Source organism: Hippopotamus amphibius, chromosome 17 (genome assembly GCF_030028045.1).
Source record: "Hippopotamus amphibius kiboko isolate mHipAmp2 chromosome 17, mHipAmp2.hap2, whole genome shotgun sequence".
Lineage (NCBI taxonomy): Eukaryota > Metazoa > Chordata > Mammalia > Artiodactyla > Hippopotamidae > Hippopotamus > Hippopotamus amphibius.
The window spans coordinates 47,081,406-47,096,229 of NC_080202.1; the positions used below are offsets into that span (position 1 = coordinate 47,081,406).

Genomic DNA, 14,824 nt, shown 5'->3' on the forward strand with positions numbered 1-14,824 from the left:
GTCCAGGGAATCCACTCTTCATTCCTACCTTTATGTATTGGGATTCCAAATAATACTATATTTGGAAAAACAAAATGAGTTCTAAAGCAAAAATTAGTTTGAAATCTATTCCAGATTTAACAACGGAAATCCTTTATTGCCTTCAAATACAGAGTGATTGGCTTATTGACTCTCCCAGTTTCTGTTCAACAGGTTGGAGGTCCAGGTTTCCCAAAATAATACCGTACATGAGGAGCAAGCTAGATTCAGGGACAGTTCATCCAGCGCTGATCACTGTTACCATGTTGTAGCTCATCAAGAGTATTTGTTAGTCTATTATCAGCTTTTGATTTCAGAACCTTACACTATCTATGGGCCAAATTGTATGTCCTCGGTATGGATATATGAGACTGTTATTAATGCTTCATAGCCTGTGTCCAAACAGCACAGCTAAGATCAGAGTGAGCGGGGACAGTCCACAACACGCAGTCCCAGCTCAAAGTCTCCAAACGGAGCCAGGTCCTAACGGACCTTCTTTCTGGGAAGAGCTTGGGCTCCCTGGCTGTAAGGAGAGCTGGTGTCTAGCCTCTCATTGTCACATGTGGTAAGGCGGGGTCCTCTCCAGTTGATCCTTGAATAACTTTATTGGTTTTGATTAGAGGTGATCTTAAAAATATAAAGTCATACCTATGCCAAAAGGAACAGGTTAGCTTTATGTAACAGGATATAAGGGAGCTGTCTCTTGTTGCTCTGGAATTGGGAACCAGGCCCAAAGCTGGGGACAAAGAGGAGTTGCAAATCCACATTCCCTGGGGCAGCTGCTCATCACTGAGGCCAGGTACTCCCCAGGGCTGGCCCAGACAGCCCAGCTGGCCCTCTCGCCATGGCATCCGTCACCCGTCTCCCCCCATTCCCAGTCTGTATTTGGAGGTTGGGGAGGGGAGTTCTCACAGTCATTGGGGGTACACTTTTTACCTAACCCCAAAGCCATGTGAAGGGAGAATTCCAAGAGGGTTAACTACAGAAATTGGAGCATCTGCAAAAGGAAAAAAAAAAAAAAAAAGCTGACTATTTGCCAAGCTGGGAACTTGCAGGTCCACACGCAGCTCTGCCACCCAACAAGACTGGGAACAAGGCTGCAGTGGCCCCAGAAGTTCATAGGGGAAGGTAGAGATTGATTGGTGCCTGCTGCCCATCCAGAGACTTCTGAGGGAGGAGGCTCGTGGGAGGAGCCCACGGCAAGGCTGAGATGGAGCTGCGGAGAGTGAGTCTGGGACTAGGATGGGGGTGTTCCTTTGGACATTATACAAAATGAAGGTAATAGTGTACTACTTTAGAGGTTTGTAGTGAGGAGAATTCCTGGGTATTTGCTCTGAGACCCCCAAATTCTCCAATTCTCTGATACGAACCAGGAGTCAACAATTCGATTCAGTTCTGACACTACCTGGCTTTAGCATCACATAGCCCAAGTTCAAGGACTCAGTCTCACAAGACCACTCCCACTTCAGACACCAGTCACAAGTCCAGGGTCACCACATTAACTAGTATGGTTATTTTTCCCTCTTTCCTACAACATCATCCTCATGTTCGAGAATTTTCTGGGAAAGCTCACCAAACTTAGGAAAACACTTCACTTACATTTACTAGTTTGTTAGAAAGAGTGCAATTCAGGAACAGCCAAATGGAAAAGATGCATAGGGCAGGGGCTGAAGGAGGGAGGTACAAGCTCGCATGCCCTCTCCAGGCATGCCCCTCTCTCCTGTCCTGGCACAGGGATGTGTTCACCAACCCGGAAGCTCTCCAAATCTCATTGTCAAGAGCTTGTATATTTCAATTGCCAGCCTCCCTCTTCTCCCCTCCCCAGAGGTCAGTGGATTAAGCACTTGATCTTTCTGGGAACCAGCCCCATCCTGAGGCCATCTAGGGGACACACCCTAAGTCACCTCAACTATATTTCTTACACCACAAAGGTTAAATGAGAGAGTTTATCTAAAGTGCTCGACCCAGGCTCTGAGACCCAGCAAGCATTTGATGAACATTAGCTAGTATGGTGACTTTTCCCTCCTTCCATCCTCCACTTTCTCCTGACCACCTCTCTCAGGCTTCTCTCTTGCCTTCATCTTCTCCCTGGCCTCCAAAAAGCAGCATCAGTGGTCACCCTCGGGGCTGGAGGCCGCTGGCTATTCAATGGTTTTGTGGTTTGTGCTCAAATTTTCCATTCTCATGCTTCCTCTCCTTCAAGTAGAGAGTTTTGAGTTTTTCTGGCCCTGAATTAGAACCGAGAAGGGCTCAGAACACCCACCAAAACACTCCCCCCGACCACAGCCACCTTTTTCTCTGCCTTTCAACATGTCAGACACACCTTCTGAGTCAAGTTCCTCTAAGAGAGTCGCTTTGCAGAGGACTAGCACAAATCACTCCGTGTTTGCGGTGCATGCTAGTGCCAAGAGCAAATGCTTTAAAAATAGCACTTTAGGTATTAACTGCTAACAAAGCAAGAATTGGCTGCTTCTGGCTACAATTTGCATTTAGGGCTTTTTTTTTTTTAAGCTGACGCATAGCAGGTGACCTTTTAAGTAAAGTTTTCGGTCAGTTCTCAAGCACACTGTGATGAAAGCTCCTTAGTTCTGTTGGGTTTTTTTTTTTTTTAACACCTTTATGAGATCTAGCTCACATACCATACAATTCACCCATTTAAAGTAAAGAATTCAGTGGATTTTAGTATATTCACAGATGTGGGTAACCATCACCACAGTCAAATTTAAACTGTGTTCATCAACCCAATTAAGAAAGCCTGTTTGCTTTAGCTGTCACACCCTCTACTCTTTTACCCTCAATCCTACCCCAGCCCTCGGCAATCACTAATCTTTCTGTCTCTGTAGATTTCCCTGTTCTGGACACTTCATGTGAATGGGATCCTTTAATATGTGGTCTGTTGGGACTAGCTTCTTTGAAAGCTCTTTCATTTTTATGTGTATCCCTTTTAGGATTCAAGTTCAAGAAATGGTCCCACAAATTCCTTGGCAGTCCACTGGTTAGGACTCTGTGCTTTCACTGCTGAAGGCCCAGGTTCAGTCCCCGATCGGGGAACTAAGATCCCGAAAGCTGGGAGGCACGACCAAAAAAAAAATGTTGGTCCAAATTTGGGGCTAAATTTTACCTGGTTGAAATGGCCATTCATTGAAGAGGATTGAGAATAATACCACCTTGGAGTCTTCAAGAAAAGTTCCTGAATGCAGGAAAAAATCTGATACTTTTCAGATTGGTTAGTTCATCCCTATTTGAGGGCTAAGCACTATGGTTACATAATATAGCAATTCCTAGCCAGTTACTTACTGCTCAGCCCTTTTACATTTAACATTTATCAAAGACTTCTAATTTCAATTAACAGGGCAAGCCCCTGTTGGCTACAGTCCTTTGTGGCTCACCTTGAAAGCGTAATTAATCATGGAGACTTTATATCTCGGTGAACGTCAGCTAATAATATTGCCTCTGAGATGCAACCTGCGCTCCAGCCAGGCCGAGATCTCCTGCGGGTTTCTCCTGGCACCTCCCGGGTGCGAGACTGATCCTGACAAACGCAGGGACACAGTGTCACATGGGCTGCACTAATCAAAGCCCTTAGCGTCACCTTTGTTCTGCTTTGTCCAAGTGCGAGATGGGTGAATTTGAAGGTGTGACTGACCCCAGGGGGAGGAAGGAGGAAGCCGTCTAAAGAAGATGCGCCCACGCGGAAGGAAGCATGGCCGGTGAGGTCCATCTGGCCCCGGGGAGAGGCCCTGGCACCAGCTCAGCTCCCTCCACACAGGTTGGCTTTAAAGACAAGGGTCCAGTTTGCCATCTGCCAAGCCTGGGGAGAAGCGACTGCATCCGGAGCCAGGCCTCTCACTGTGGATGAGTTCAGAAGCCCCGTAGCCAGAGGAACTTGCAGCCGGGCGCATTCCCAGCCAGCCAGCTGCTGGGCAGAGCCCTCCAGGCAAGAGCACTGGCCGAGTGGGTGATGGAGAGTCACAGGGGAATCTGGAAGATTTCCCTTGTGGAAACCTCTCTGACTTGGTGTTAGAGGTTGACCTGTTTCCCCCCCCAAAAAGGTATGTTGAAGTCCTGACCCCCACTATCTGAGAGTGTGACCTTATTTGGAAATAGGGTCTTTGCAGTGGTAATCAAATGAAAATGAGGTTCATTGGGCCCTAATCCAATATGATTGTGTCCTTACAAAAGGGGGAAATTTAGACACAGAGACAGACATGCACAGAAGGAAGACGATGTGAAGACACATGGAGAACACCATGTGACCGGAGTGTACATCTACAGGTCAGGGAACACCAGCATTCCCAGAAAACCAAACCAGCAGAGCTAGCCAAGCAGCATGGACCAGATTCTCCTATATAGCCCTCAGAGGGAACCTACCCTACCGACACCTTGTTCTCAGACCTCTCGCCTCCAGAACCGTGAAATAATACATTCCTGCTAAGCCACCCCGTTTGTGGTACTTTGTTACAGCAGCCCTAGCAAACTTAAACAGCTGGGCTCCCCGTTAGGGAAACAAGCGCCACCCTAGCTTGGACGATTACTGGAAGGAAAGAATTGCATTTATCTCTGTGTAGCTCTCAGCTCTTCAGGAGGAGAGCTTTTAAATAACCCCTGAGATGCTCGAAGTTGTCTGACTCCAAGGCTGGCCCATCCTGACATGGGGAGATAGCTGCCCAGTGTGTCCACCTGCCAGGGTAGCTCCCAACTTGAATGGACCAGCTCCTGTGTGTGCCCCCATGTGATTCCGGAACCCCAGGGCAGTCAATAAAAATCTCTTCCTTTAAGGGAGCAGCCTACAGTAGGGCAATCTGTTTTGCTCTCTGCGTTGTCAACTTGGAACAGTGTTCCTGAAACATAAGAGAAAGAAGGAAAGGAATGATTCTAAGATTGAAGACTATCACTTGTCCTTGGCCCAGAACCTAGTCATAAGCATCCAATAAGCAAAAACCCTTTCCTTGGGATTTCTTCCACCCCCATACTTATGGACACTGACAGGTGACAGCTTCCAGAAATGCCCGCCCTGCCTCTCACTGGCACAAGGACACCAGCATGGTGGTGGATAGCCATATTTTTTGGCACTTATTTTTCTATACACTCAACCACAGGATAACAAAAAAGTCATAATAATCCTACAGCACTTAAGATATTCCTGCTGCCTTTCATGTGAGGAGCTAAGTGAGATTTGAGGAAGTTGAATTACGGTATCTCTTAAGGATGTATCAGTGCTTCTTATCACCCTGGGTTGTCTCCTGTGTATCATGCATCACCTATTGGGTGTTGGGCTGGGGACTTCACCAGTATTATCCAATTTAAGCCTTGCAGCAGTCCCACAAGGGAATTAGTATTAACACCATCCTGCAGTTGAGGAGACTGAAGCTCCCCTCTGATAGACTGCGCCAGAATTTCAGGTGAGAATCCACACTGTCTAGGAGTAGGAAGCCCAGGTCTGGGCGTCAGGTTGACCTGAGTCTGAGTCCTGGGGGACTGTGGATGAGTCAGCGATCATCTCTGGGCTTCAGGCTCCTCAGCTGAAGCACAGAGCTGACATTTGTACCTTAGAGTAGTGGTCAAACTTCGGCTGTATGTTTGGACCCCCTGGGGAGCTTTTGAAATGCTGGATGCACAGACCTCACCCAAGACCAATTTGATCAGAGAGCACTGAGGATTTAACCTTACTTCTCATCCCCAGAGGTTTCTCTCACAATTAGGGTTCTTAGTGACGGTGAGGCTCTAGGGAAGAATCCTTTCTTGCCTTGTCCAGCGTCTGGTGGCTCCAGGAGTTCTGTGGTTTGTGGCTGCATATGTCCACCCTCTGCCTCCGACTTCATGTGGACTCCTCTCTGTGTCTTCTTTTCTGTCTCTTATCAGGACACATTATTGGATTTAGGGCCCACCCTCTTCATCTAGGATGAGCTCCTCTCTAGATCCTTAGTTTCATTACATCTGCAAAGACCTTTTTTCCCAAATAAGATCTCGTTTGTAGGTACTAGGGATGAGGACTTGGACATATCTTTTGGAGGGGGTCTCCAACCCACTATGGAGAACGTTCCCTGTGTGTTCTGATTGTACTGGGTTGGGATCCAGCAAGAGTTTGGAGATGCGTAGTCTCTCAGTCGCACTAAAGGCAAATTTTACATCCTTTCAAAATAGGCCAAATCCTAAAACCAGGGGATTTGTAGCATCAGAGATTGAAACCAAGCAGGACCCTGTGGGCCTCCTGGGCACGGAAGCCTTTCTGTGTCCCCCGCTTCTTGTTTGTAGGGAATAGACTCCAGCCTCTCTGACCTTCCCTGAGTTCCAAATGGCAAATTCGAACAGTTGCTAATCAGGGAAGGGAGGGGATGCAGAAACAAGAGTGGAGACAACCTGAGGCCAGATTAAAGGAACCAGAGAAGCTCATCAGGAGACCACTTAGGGTCAGGTTAAAGGAGTGCAGGCCCTGCACACACACCCTGATCCTTATTAGCAGCTCCACTCTTGAACCATTGCTATAAAACTCCTCACCAAAGCCTCCCGACTTGGGACACACAGTTTTTGAGGCACAAGTCTGCTGTGTCCCCCTTTGCCTGGCAAAGCAATAAAGCTGTTCTTTTCTACTTCACCCAAAACTCTGTCTCCTGGATTCAATTCGGCACTCGTTCACAGAGGCCAAGTTTTCGGCATCAAGATGAAGGTAGAGGTTTATAAATTTCATTTTAAAATAAGGAAACCCGGAAATGTAAGTTTAAAATGTAAAACAACCTAGTTCTTTTATGAAGAATAAGTGATATAACAGAGCTTGAATCAGAATTAAATACTATTGTAACTATAGAAAGAAACACAAAATATAAATTTATTTTAAAAAAGTATGCAAGTTGACCTTGTAAGAAAGGTCAGCTGTTATATGAATGGGGCAGTTAGATATTTATGTTCACAAATTCAAGTGAGAGAATGAGCTGAAGATAATGATTTCCAGAGGAATGAGTATATGCGGGGATGGTGAGAAGGCAGAATAGCGGGGCGGGGGGTGGATTGTGAAAAGGGGGGAAGGTTTGCAGTGACCAGAATGCTTCAGATAAGACCCATTGGTTTGATTTTTTAAATTTTATTTGTTTATTTGTTTATTTTGCTTATTGTCATTCAAAGGCATTCAGCTGGATGTTCATTTCTGATCTTGAGTTTTGATTTAAGTAGTCCTGTGGTCAATCCTTCTCCCTTACCTCCCTCCAGCTCTTTGAAAGTGAACCCCTAATTATAGGCCATGTATGAGATTTACTAGATGAAATCAGCAGCTGTGGATATGACACCAGACTCACAAAAAATCAACACACTGTTGCCATAAAAAGCCCAATTGTTAATTGCTTCTTTGGCATCTGGCTATAACAAAACACCCTTTCGCTGTTTAATCTTAAAAGGAAATGTAGTGGAAAGAACACTGGGCTAGAATTAGGGGAGGCGGGGATTCTTGTCCCAGCCCTGTTACCAAGCACCCGTGGTCTGGGGACAAAACATTTCATTCTCTCAGGCCTCAGTATCCTTATCCATAAAGTCGAGGGTGTGAAGTCCAATGACCACTTCCAGCTTAAAAATCCCATTCTGCATCTTGAAAATACAGTGCGCTTCTCATTCCCATCTAGCCTTTTCCAAAAGCTGTATTTCACGATAGCCTGATATCATTTCATAATTTTGTGGTTTGATTGAGAACCACACACGAATGGAAGCATCTGCCCAGTTTTCACACTGCAGGCAATGCTTTTCCGGTCTTACACAGAATTGAAGTTTGCTCTGAGGCCCCGCAACCCTTAACTGCTTTGGAAACACTGGACTGTGTTCCACGTTTAATACTACAGAGTCTTATTTTATTCTTGAGATGTCTGGAATCTACACAAAGAGTCCAGAATAGGTATCAAGTTGCATAGTGGCCGGCTGAAGGAACAAGACAAGGCTAGTCCGTGAATCAGGAACTTGTGTTGGGGAGGGGAGCGTGGGGTGCAGCCAGCTGAGCCAGGGGCCTCCATCCTCAGGCCCCTCTCAGGCCCACTGCACAGGACCTGAGACAAGTGAAGGCAGCTCAGGCCACGGCCACGCTTGCTTTGTTTGCCTGGTCCTTTGTCTGTCACATGTCTGGGTTGCCAGGAGCTTTGGCTTCTTGCTTTCCACTGCTTGCTGGCCCTGCAACTATCCTTTGTTTACCGGGTTGCTCACCAGAGTAGGACAACCTCCACTCGAGTTCATGAGGGTTCACCTTTGTGTATCGTGGTCGGCCACAGCGTGGAGGCCGTGTCTTCTGAGCCTCAAGATAGTCGTCTGTGTGCTGATAGTCACACTCATCACTTGCCTCTTGTGGGAAAGTCAAAGGGCAGAGGGGGACGGAAACCAGTCTCCCCTGTTAAACCCCAGCTCTTAGATGTTAAGTCTCAGGAACTGCTTGGCAGCTGTACCTTTCCTTGTGCATAGTTTTCATGGGTGTAGCTAATCGTATGAACTTTTGGTGCGTCCTGGGAAAGAACAAGGCAGCATTCATTCTCTTCGTCTTTGGAGATCCAGTTATTGCATCTGTTTTAGGATCCACGTGATGCTCCTGTTTTGCTATCTCTTGCTGAGTAACAATTCATCCCGCAATTTAGTGGCTTAAAACAACAGTGCGTTTGTTCTCACAGTTCTGCCATCTCGATTGGGCTTAGCTGGTCAGGATCTTCTGTTCCTCATTACATATGCTTGGACCAAAATATCAAAGACAGCTGTTTTGCTCACATGCCAGCTTCTCAGCTGGGCTGAGCGAGCCTCTCTCCACATGGCCCTCCACATGGCAGGCTTGTGCTTCCTCACATCATGGTGGTCTTGGGGTAAGCAAACTAGACTTTTTACGTTGTGGCTGACTTCCGGTTTCCAGCTCCTCTTAAAGATCTGAACTGACACAGTGTCTCTTTGGCCACATTCTTTTGGTCAAAGCAAGTCACAGGCCAGTCTGGATTCATGGGGAGGGGCAGTAGCCTCCACCTCTTGGTGAGAGGAACAGTATGCAGGCACAGTGAAGGAGGGAATCGATGGGGGCCATCTTTAGAGATTCTCTCCCATAGGCTCCCTGCTGATGTAACTCTTCATTGGTTAGTCTTCTTTCTTTGTTCTTAATGGCATTTTGTGGTGTTGGAACACAAGTCAGGCAGGAATTAGTCCCATAGTCTTTTTTTTTTTTAATATTTGTTTATTTTTTTTTAATTTTTATTTTTTTATTGCATCAGGGCATAGTGGTGGCATGTGGGATCTTTCATTGTGGTGCGTGAGCTTCTCTCTCTAGTTGTGGTACACGGGCTTAGTTGCCCTGAGGCCTGTGGGATCTTAGTTCCCCAATCAGGGATTGAACCTGCATCTCCTCCATTGGAAGGCAGATTCTTAACCACTGGACCACCAGGAAAGCCCCAGTCCCATAGTCTTAAACATCAGATCTTTTACCAGCAATTCCAGGGTCCTTTGGAAAGGCATTGCTGTCTCTGCCCTGGACTGTAGGGCTGAGCATCAGAGATTTTATTGACTGCCTTTGGAAGTACAATAGTGGCCAACATCAGTTGAGCACTTGCTTTGGGCCAAACTCTATGCTTGTGCCTTCTTATCATGTTATTATCATAGTCTTTCCAGGCCTATGCATATAATTTCAGTGGCAGTTTCTGGGTTGGTCCAGGTGATAAAAATACAGCATGGTGGAACTGGTACCAAAGATTCAAAAATGCTACGCACACTCAAGATCACCGGCCCCTCCTTCCCCAGAAGCACTTATTTCCTTGGGGCACTTCTCATGCATCCTTCTTTCCTACTCCCTTCCAGAATCCCTTTTGTCAATTTTGTATTCCATTAATTATATATTTGTGCCACTCTGGTCCCTTTCTACCCCCATACCCACCATCTTTCTGCCATCGATACAAATAGGGAAGGACCCTGGAGGAAAGTCAGGGAACAGAGATCATCCAAGTAGAGTTGAGTCCATTCTCTTAGTGGAGGGATGTGTGCTGGAATCACACACAGACCACACCTTTCAGACTACACAGGCACCTGGTACCTTCCACAAGCCCCAGGACAATGAAACCAGGTCAAGGGGGAGCATAATATAATATCTGGTTCTGTACTGTGCCCACAGTGTGCATTCAGTAAACACACTTAGGATAATGATTATTACAATAGTACTTTATGAAAGACTATCAGCAGGGAATTCCCTGGCAGTCCAGTGGTTAGGACTCCACGCTTTCACTGCCAAGGGCACAGGTTCAGTCCCTGGTCGGGGACTTCCTAGGTGGTGCAATGGTTAAGAATCCGCCTGCCAATGCGGGGGACACAGGTTTGATCCCTGCTCCAGGAAGATCCCACATGCCAAAGAGCCACTAAGCCTGTGCGCCGCAACTATTGAGCCTGTGTGCTGCAACTATGGAAGCCCACTCGCCTAGAGCCCGTGCTCCACAACAAGAGAAGCCACCGCAATGAGGAGGTCGCACACCACAATGAAGAGTAGCCCCTGCTCGCCACAGCTAGAGAAAGCCTGTGTGCAGCAACAAAGACCCAATGCAGCCAATAAATAAATAAATAAATAAATTTATTTTAAAAAAAAGTCCCTGGTCGCGGAATTAAGAGCCCACGAGCTATACAGTGTGGCCCCCCCCAAAAAAGAACATCAGCAAACCCAGAGCCAGTGCACACCCTGAAAAGCCCTGCTGAGGTAGTAGGTAGCATTTTTTATATTGCATTTAGGTATTTTCATGGCTTTATTGGCATCGAATTTATATACCATAGAGTTCACCCATTTAAAATGTTCAACTCAGTGGTTTTAAGCATGTCTACAGAGTTGTGAGCCATCATCTTAAATGTAATTTTAGAGCATTTTCATCACCCCAAAAAGAAACTTGGTTCCCATAGCACTTGTTCCCCATACCATCTCCCTCCCCTGGCCTCAGGCCACTAATCTACATTTTCCGTAGATTTGCCTATTCTGGATGTTTTATATAAATGGAATTAGATACTGTGGCTTTTGGTGACTGGTCTCTTTCCCTTAGCTTCCCTTAGTCACTTATTTCATATAAATGATGGCTGAACTTTTAAGTTATCATTTCTTTGATATTTTTTTTTCCAGGACCCTAAACACTTCAAGTCAGAGAAGACAGGACGGGGCCAGTTAAGAGAAGGCTGGAGAGATAGTCATCAGCCCATCATGTGTTCCTACAAGCTGGTGACCGTGAAGTTCGAGGTCTGGGGGCTTCAGACCAGAGTGGAGCAATTTGTACACAAGGTACGTGAACGGTCGACTGTGGGCTGTGGACAGAGTAACTGTCCTTGTTGTGAGCTGGAGCACCCAATACCCAACAGATGTATAGGCACCGAGCCAACACCAGGTACCTGCATCTAGAAAACCCTGTTTTCATGAAAATGCGTTTTGCCTTCTGTTTAATTTTCTTCCACTATTAGAGATCTTACTCTTCATCTCTCATTCTGTGACCTCCGTGTCTATTGGGCGAGTATGTTCAGGAAGTCAGGCTTTCAAAATATACTTCTCTTTTTGGCATCAGGCTGAGTTCCAGATAGAGGTACTTGTACTTGGTCCTTGGGTACTCAGGTTCCAGGCAGAGGCACAGGGTTTATCTGTGTGTGCAGTCCCCCAAGGATAGTTCTCACTCAATACATCCTGCAAATGTAGACACCTGAGGTAGAAGTTGCCCCAAGAGACAGAACAGGAAGTCCCAGTGGTCCCATTACATGGTGTACCCCAGCATTTCTGCCCTTTCAATAATTCTGTTACCAAATAATTATTAACAACCTCAAAGCACAGATTTCAGTTATATGCCTACTTTGGCTAAACATGTTAATGCTGTAGCAGGAACCCATTTGGTGCGGATTTAAGTTTGTTAGGGGCGTCTAACATAACCCTTATCCTCATGTAAATTAATGGGAAATACAATGTTGAGCGTTGCCCTTTGTAACTTCTCCTATTTTCATGAAATAAATACTACCCAAGTTGTCTCTCCATTCCAGATTGGCTGGATATCTGTTTATTTTTCCACTTAAAAACTGATAAAGAATAGATTCCTGAAATTCTTTTGGGGGCACTGGAATTTAACCTTAATGCACTGAGCTTTTTGCTACTCAGATGGATTTGTCTACTGAGCTTGGGGGAGCCAATTGATAACACAATGTATAAATCTTGAATCTGGGTCCAAGAAACAGATTGAACTTGGGCTCTTGATAATAGCAGACCCTGGAGCAAATTTGAGGCAGAGAAGTGTACTGATCTGCGGAGCTCCAGAGTCCATTCTGCCCAGCCAGGGGCAGGAGCCAAGTGGCACACCTAAAAATCAAGTTCTGGGACCTGCTGTTTTCCTGCTGTGTCCCTGTTGTTAAGCAGGAAGACAGTCCGGGCTCTCATAGTGAATATTTCCCAGCCTCAGTTCTGTGTCTGTCTCCAGCTATATATTCTTGACTTCCTACAACATCCCACCTTTTTTTTTTAAACCCCAAATGATCTCCTCTTGTTAGGGCCACTACCATAGTATGTTTTATTATCTCCTCATCTCACAAAGCATATTTAGATTGCCACAGGGCTCATTGTACTTCTTTTCTAGTTTTGGAAATCCGTTTCTCTAAAATACCTGTAAGAATTATGCTCCAGTAATAAGCATTCCCATTGCCCATTTCCAAATATAATGAAGTGTTATCAACACCCCCAGAACACACCTGCTGTGGCACATGAGCCACTAATGAGTATCTGAAGGATGCCAGGGATGCCTTTCTCTGAACACCTTTGTTTTTGAAGAATCTATTCACAGTTAAGGGGGAAAAATGTTCGAAAGCGAGCCATTAGCACATCACTGAATTCTTATTTCCAGCAGACAGCTGTGTTGTGCTTAATGCAATAGGGTGTATTTACTGATGCCTCGATGCTGTTCTTTTGATTTCCATGAATTTGACACACTCAGCACTCAAGTGTGTACGGCTTCATGTTGTTTCTTATTTTCATTACATTTCCTCCTTCCAAATCCTAAAAGCCTCACTAGATATCCAGAGGCCTGGAGTAATAAACACTTCATTATGAAAGCTTCCCTTTTTTCTGCAAATCCACCGAATTAAAATCCTTCGTTTATTGAAACATGCTTGAACCTTCTGCAAGAGGTTTTTGACAACTGCTAGATTTGTTTGACAGGAAGAAAGGAATATTGGAGAGAGAGCACTGAGTATCTAAGAAATGTAAAAAGGCATATTTATAGAAGACAAAAAAAAGAATTTCATGAAATAAATGCATGTAAATGGTATAACAAGCCCTATATAATTATTTTTCTTAGTCTTCCATTGCCATTGTGTGTCACCATAAGAAACAATTTCATTCCTTTTGTCTCAAGTCAAGTTCATCACTCCCATTATGTTCTAGTCTGGTTCAGGTCTCTTATTTCATCTCTTTCAATAATAGCTGACTAATCTGCTTCCCTCCCTCCTCCCGCCTTCTATTACATGAAAGTCAAGCCTAGAAAGATATTTACTCATCTTGAATCCCACACCTTCAATTATTTTTTTTAAATTAACCAATATTTAGGATACTTCATTAGAAAAGAGAGTTTTAAGTGCTTTTGGCTTAGAAGTGACTTGCTACCTGGACAAATGTTCTTGATTTCCAATGTTTAGGACCTCCCAGTACCAGTGAGATGCACCCTTCCACAAATGAAAAGTAGAACCTGTTTTAGGTAAAGATAAATGAAGAGAAAAATCTCAAGGTGATCAGCCCCAAAGATTCATTCCAGTCACTGCTGTGTGACTGCCAAGTTGTTGTCATTAGTTTGAACAACCTCCAGCCCAACTTTCAAATAAGATGAAGAGATTAATTTACAGCAAGTGTATGGACACCATGGAAAGGGCCGAGAGTAAGTATGTCAGCCCCTAATTGTCATCACATATGGAGAGAGGGATAGAGAAATTTGTAATTGCCAGGATTCCTAGAATTGGGAACCATCCCTTTTCCAGAGAGCTTTAATCAAACCTGGTATTCTATCAAAACATCCTTCTTTTGCTTTTTTAGGTGGTCCGAGATATTCTTCTGATTGGACATAGACAGGCTTTTGCATGGGTTGATGAGTGGTATGGTAAGTCGACTTCCCCGAAATCCCTCATAGAGCAACTTCATAACATGTTGGCTTGGGCTTTCAGTCCATCTGGCTTCAACTGCTACCTAGAAAAGACAACAACAAAGGCAGCGCTGTTGCTTCCTGTATTGGAAACAGCACTGTCCACGGGACATAATGAAGAATGTAATGATAGAAGCGTGGTCTAAGATAACCACAGCTCTTTGTTATTGACTAAGTGGGACCTCAGTATGTTTGATGCTTGCTTACTTGACAAGGCAGGGCTCCATAATTCTCTGCTGGATGGCTTCAACCCCATCCTAATTTACCCCAGATTTCAAGATCAGTGCTGTCTGAAGCATCATATCAAGTGAAAGCAGTCCTTTGATTTAGAGACTACTTGAAACACTCCCTCACCAAAAACATAAGGGCTCTGTAAGAATTCAAGGACAAAGGCATTGGTACCCCCTCATTTCTAACTGAGACTATTGTTCTGGCTTTTTTTTTTTTTAATGATTTGGGAAGAATTAAACAAGTTCTATATATTTCCAGTAAATGGAAAGAAACAAGGTTTGTTTCCTCCCGTGATGGATGGACCACCCTTCCCCAGCGCTATCGTTTTGTCCACATGAATCCGTGACATTCCCAGAATCAGTCATCAGAGGCTAGTGTCCTTGACTATAAAAAGAAATAAACACACCCAGTTGGTGACTTGGGTCATATCTGATTGCCTAATGAAATGCCCT

General features: G+C 45.0%; 1 protein-coding gene across 1 annotated transcript in view; it reads left to right on the forward strand.

Moving 5' to 3' along the window:
• PITPNC1 (phosphatidylinositol transfer protein cytoplasmic 1) overlaps positions 1–14,824 on the forward strand; it is a 239,555-nt gene that overhangs the window by 212,959 nt on the left and 11,772 nt on the right. The window contains exons 7-8 of the mRNA XM_057717128.1: positions 11,108–11,263; positions 14,036–14,099. Of these exons, the coding sequence (XP_057573111.1) occupies positions 11,108–11,263; positions 14,036–14,099 (220 nt within the window). The remainder of the gene's footprint in view (positions 1–11,107; positions 11,264–14,035; positions 14,100–14,824) is intronic.